Source organism: Guillardia theta, assembly GCF_000315625.1.
Source record: "Guillardia theta CCMP2712 unplaced genomic scaffold GUITHscaffold_239, whole genome shotgun sequence".
NCBI classification, from domain to species: Eukaryota; class Cryptophyceae; order Pyrenomonadales; family Geminigeraceae; genus Guillardia; species Guillardia theta.
The window spans coordinates 2,952-8,892 of NW_005434437.1; the positions used below are offsets into that span (position 1 = coordinate 2,952).

General features: G+C 55.6%; 1 protein-coding gene across 1 annotated transcript; it reads left to right on the forward strand.

The window, feature by feature from the left end:
* Positions 1–668: 668 nt before the first annotated feature.
* Positions 669–1,396, forward strand: GUITHDRAFT_121555 (hypothetical protein; the record flags this gene model as incomplete). Its single annotated transcript, XM_005819185.1, has 2 exons — positions 669–858; positions 933–1,396. The coding sequence occupies 2 exons, from the start codon at positions 669–671 to the stop codon at positions 1,394–1,396; spliced, it is 654 nt and encodes a 217-aa protein (XP_005819242.1).
* Positions 1,397–5,941: the final 4,545 nt, after the last annotated feature.

A 5,941-nucleotide genomic window follows, 5' to 3' on the forward strand; every position in this document is an offset into this window, starting at 1 on the left:
CTCGCCTGCTTCCTCCCCGGCATCGGTCGGGTCACGCCGGTCCTTGGGCATTGCCGCGGCGTCGCCGCCGTCACGGGCGGCTACCGCTGACTCGGCTACCGCTGACTCGGAGGCTAGCGAGGAGGACTACCTCTGAGCGGTACCGTGTTCCTGTGTCCAGCCTCCCTCCGTCCGCTGCCCCAGGCGGACCCCCGGGCAGCGCCGGCTCCTTGTCGGCGGCTGCCCTTTCTTCGTCCGCGGCCGCCCGCTTTGTGGCGGCAGCGGACGTCTCGACTGACAGTGGTCAGTCGGCTGCCTCCGGGTATCGCGTCTAAGGGATTTTATTCCTCCTGCATGCTCCTGCTGCTTGTTGCTTGATTGCTTGACCCTTAGGCTGCTTGTCTGCGCGGCTTCGCGCTTGGGCTGGCGCTGCCGCGTCTGGGTGCCAGCAGTGCTGGATCTTTTCGGGCTTGTGTTTTGTGTGTGATTGTTCAGCTTCTCGCTGTGGACTGTGTGCCTGGAGGTTTAGGTTGTTCCTGCTTTGTTTTGCTTGAGGCACTTTTTATCTTCTGCCAGTAAATCCTATAGTTTGTTTTCCCTCCGTTGCTGCACATCATCTCCAGACCTGCAAACGCCGATCCTCCAAGCTTCCCACGGCGCATGACAACCTTACTCGTACGATTCGGTCGATGCTGAACGAAGCTGGTCTTCAGAGCGTCATCGATACAGTGGGGGATCCTCGTTCTCGACGGCAGGTACCCTCCCATCCTCATGGCCGCAAGATGAAGGGCGATATCCACATTCCTGGAATCCGCGATCGAGGGTCCGAGCAGTACGAGGGCTTGATGGCGGACGTGACGTTGGTCCACCCTTACATTGGTGCCAATAGATTGGTAGCTCTGCCGACCTGACCAAGTGGGGGGAGGTCAACCTCGACGCCCTCCATGTTGCAGCGTCTGAGAAGATTCGCAAACATCGCGCTGCATATGCCATGACTACTCCTCCTCGAGCGTTCATCCCTCTTGCCATCTCGACGGACGGTACCCTGCATCCTGACACCCTCCGCTTCATCTGGTATCTCGCGGACATCATTGCTCAGCGCTCGATGCCTCTTGAGGATGCGGCGTTTGGTCGGCACTTCGTGCCTGATGACGGCCCTGCTGCTGAGGTCTTGGCTCGCAAACGCGCCGCCACCTATCAGCGCCAGCTGGCGCTGGAGGCGCTCTTGTCTGGTGCGAGGCGCATGACGCCCTTGCGGACGCAAGCGCTTCTCGAGCCAGAGGACAGCTCCTCCTCGGACTTTGTAGACGTGTGGCGGCAGCGGACGTCTCGACTGACAGTGGTCAGTCGGCTGCCTCCGGGTATCGCGTCTAAGGGATTTTATTCCTCCTGCATGCTCCTGCTGCTTGTTGCTTGATTGCTTGACCCTTCGGCTGCTTGTCTGCGCGGCTTCGCGCTTGGGCTGGCGCTGCCGCGTCTGGGTGCCAGCAGTGCTGGATCTTTTCGGGCTTGTGTTTTGTGTGTGATTGTGCAGCTTCTCGCTGTGGACTGTGTACCTGCCGGTTCAGCTTGTTCCTGCTTTGTTTTGCTTGAGGCACTTTTTACCTTCTGCCAGTAAATCCTATACTTAGGCAATCAAGCAACAAGCAGCAGGAGCATGCAGGAGGAAGGGATCGAGCTCGCGCTGACATCCATCACATTCCGTCGGACACTGGCAGATCGGCATGCCATGGAGATAGCAGTCGAGCATCTGAGCATAGCGGTGCGGGAAGGCCTTGAGGGGGTAGTAGTTCGAGACTCGCATCGGAGAGTGGCTCAGGTCTCGCTCAGGAAAATGAGCGAAGATGGTAGACTGCAAGACCCAATGATCCTGCGACTTGAGCGAGTGTGTCCTGCGGCTGTGCAAGGTGAGGATATCACGCTGCTGATCGGTCAGCGCAGCGCGAGCATGCACATGGCGAGGGAAGACGCGCATGACAAGAGGGGTCACATTTCGCTGCGCAGGGGGAGGAATGAAGTGCTCATGAGACGAGTCGACGAGAGCGCGCAAACCAGGGATGTGTACCACAGATGCCGGGGGGCGTCCTGCGTCATCAGGCACAGCAGCCGGGGCAGGTGGGATCGCCGCGCCATCTGCAGCCGGTGCAGGAGCCTTGACACGACGGTAGAGGATCGCTCCAGCATTATGAACGAAGTCGTGCGCCTCAACGAAGAAGGTCGCCAGAGGATGCTTCTGGGCACGGAGAGATCTCGAGCAGTGAACGTCCAGGCTATGAGGAGAGGGCAAGGTCCGGGACATGGGCTGGTCAGAGTACCAAGCGAGGAAGCGAGCGATAGCCGTATAGTAAACAGCGGGGTGTAGACCCTCAGAGGGCGTGAACTCGTCCCCTCCCCGACTATGCGGAAGCTCCCGCTTGAACCTCGCAAACTCTAGCAGGTTGGGATGCGCGGCGAGGTACTGCGAGGAAGGCCAGCGGTGGTATTTCTCAAGCGCCAGGTGGACAGAGAGGTCAAAGCGACGAATCTGTGACTGGACCCGCGGGAGAAACGGAGAAGACCCCTATACCCCCCCTGGAGGAAGAAGCGCAGCTTCTGGAGATGGCTCGCCCTCACCAGCGTCTTGAACATGAAGCCATGCTGGACGAGCCCGAGCTTCGAGAGCTCTTCGTTGAGGGTAGAAACCTTCGCTCGGAGCTGACTAGCATGAAATCCATCCGTGCCCTTCGGCTGCTTGTCCGTAGCTTGTCTGCGCGGCTTCGCGCTTGGGCTGGCGCTGCCGGGTCTGCTGACGGTTGCCAGCAGTGCTGGATCTTTTCGGGCTTGTGTCTTTGTGTGTTTGTGCAGCTTCTCGCTGTGCGCTGTGTGCCAGGAGGTTCAGCTTGTTCCTGCTTTGTTTTGCTTGAGGCACTTTTTACCTTCTGCCGTTGTCGGATTTACTGGCAGAAGGTACGGTGCAGATGAATTCCTTGTAAACTTTCATGGCAGAAATTTTCAGATGAAGATGTTCCGTGAGTAGAGTTGAGATCGTGTATGAAGTCTCGATGAAATGAATATGAGTTTTGACAAAATCAGGCTTTTCGAGCATGTGTTCAGTTTCCCAGGGCCCCAGTCATAGGATTTACTGGCAGAAGATAAAAAGTGCCTCAAGCAAAACAAAGCAGGAACAAGCTGAACCGGCAGGTACACAGTCCACAGCGAGAAGCGGCACAATCACACACAAAACACAAGCCCGAAAAGAACCAGCACTGCTGGCACCCAGACGCGGCAGCGCCAGCCCAAGCGCGAAGCCCAGTATTGGCAACTGAAGGCTTTGACATGATGCCAACATTCATATGTCTTTAGGGACACACATGTGCGGCATATGCGTGCTTGTACTAAAGGACTTGAATGTTTCTGTTGTAAGTCGATCAACAAAGGAGAAACCTTGCCACCGCGCATGCTAGTTCGAATCTTTTATTGAAAATAGACATGTTCATTACTGGACTGCATCTACACGATCAATAAGCCCATCCTTCCTTGTGCATTTGAACTCCGATGTTCAAGTATGTGATCATTGCCACCTGGGTGACACCGCACAAAATACAAGAAGTTTTCTTGCTTCTTGGGTATCAGTCTTGGATTGCTTCAAAATAGGGCGGAAGAGACGGGCAGTAGATAATTGAATGACCTCAAAATCATCTTTTTTTGCTACATTGAGTACATGCATGCCTGTTAACAAACAGACGAGGCGAATGCTCACTTGCAGCTTTGCGATTCGACATATAAGGGCATCAGTGCATGGGCCAGGATATCCACACACGGCAACAATCCAAGAACTTTTGGATTGACAAACATTCTAGACATGTAGTCATGCATTAGAATCAGTAACTTGCCTGAACAGAGCTTGTTGATGCAACTGCTCTCTTCCTGATAATAACATTGATGGCTGTCATTCAAGTCTAAAGTTGATGGGCCATATCCCCCAGTTCCTCTGACAGCAGTTGACTTAGATATTGGCTGAGATGAATCAAGATCTCGCTAAAAGATCAACATGTTCCCTGACTTCGAAAAGCGTTGACATACATCGAAGTTTGAATCCATTGCACTTGGTTCATCACCACAACAGAGCTGGATTCATGCAAGGCAGGTTCTTTTCAAGACCCTTCTTGTATCTATGCAACAATACAACATGATTCGAAGCATACACGCATGAAAATTCGATTGCAACACGTCCTCATGGTATCATGGCCATCGCTCCTTGTCGTGGCTCAAGCAGAAGGCGTGTGGGGTTGAGGAATAGACCCACCCCTACCTTCTGATTTCCATCTACTCAGGCTTTTTCAAAGGTAGGGGGTACTAGCTTTGGTCAAAGTAATTTGATTCAAATTTCCCTTGCGAGAGGGTCATTGAGCTATGGACCACCGGGGTGGGTGCTGTTTGACCACTTACCGGTAATCGAATATGATACTTTTCGACGCCAATTCCAGTACGGAGAGCCCATACTTTTAAGATTTCATCCTTCCTCCCTTGAATCCGACCCACCCCACCCTGACTCTGACGGAGGGAAACGTACGGGTTCTCTAAACTATCTGAAACCACCCATGCGAACCTCACAGAAAATGAGGGACTTTTGTGGTACAACTTCATGTATGGGGAGCCCTGAGGACCTCCGTACAAATACCACAACGCTTTGGAACAAGTATTTTAAGGGCAGTACAAACAAAACGCCCTGGTACTAAAGATTCCAGAAGGGGATTGGAACGTCCGGCGGACGGAGAAAGCGCTGCAGTGCCCGACGGAGGGAGGCTGGACACAGGAACACGGTACCGCTCGAGGTAGTCCTCCTCGCTAGCCTCCGAGTCAGCGGCAGCCGAGACCAACTTGGCACCGCCCGTGACGGCGGCGACGCCGCAGCCGCGTTGAATGCCCAAGGACCGGACCCGACCGATGCCGGGGAGGAAGCAGGCGAGCTCGGACCAGCAGCAAGCACCCCAGTGGTGTCGAGCTCTCCGGAGGCACCCGACGTCACAGTGAGGGACGGAGACGCCTCGCCAGCTCCGCGCCGGTCGTCGGCGCCACTCGCCAGGGGGGAAGTCAACCTCGACGCCCTCCGAGTCCATGTTGCAGCGTCTGAGAAGATTCGCAAACATCGCGCTGCATATGCCATGACTACTCCTCCTCGAGCGTTCATCCCTCTTGCCATCTCGACGGACGCCGGGTACCCCGGGCCCTGCATCCTGACACCCTCCGCTTCCGATGATCTGGTATCTGGCGGACATCATTGCTCAGCGCTCCGACGATGCCTCTTGAGGATGCGGCGTTTGGTCAACTTCGTGCCTGATGACGGCCCTGCTGCTGAGGTCTTGGCTCGCAAACGCGCCGCCACCTATCAGCGCCTCACTGCTATGCAGCTGACGCTGGAGGCGCTCTTGTACGGTCTGGTGCGAGGCGCATGACGCCCGATCATCGGAACAAGCTGGCAAAGAAGGACGGCTCCGAGTCCGATGCAGAGGGGGTCAGGCAGAGAGCACACCGTGACTGCGGCAACAAAAGCGGTGTACGGAACACAGCAACAAACGCGGCTCAAACACACGCTCGGAAACATAAAACCGAAAGTAATTTACCTCCGAGGCTCAGTTCTGTTGCCGCGCACCTGACCTGCAAGCCGCCTCGAAAGTAACACTGCACACGTGACGGCCGGGCGTCCCGCCGTTCCGCTTCATCTGGCTGAGGAGTCCAAGTTAAGCGTGTAATGATGTGCGTGCAGGCAAGACGGTCAGGCGTCACACCGTGAGCCACAAACTTACAACTCGAGTCCGCCTCGGAACCTTTCCTTCTCCCCCCCCCCCCCCCCCGGGGTTTCACTCTCCCTTGTGGCTGAAGGGGGGGAGGGGAGTCATTGAATTAGGGTTTTCTAGTCCTTCCTCAAAGGGTCGGAAAAGGGGTGGGGGCCTTTTTTAGAAGTAACCCCCCCCCCCACACA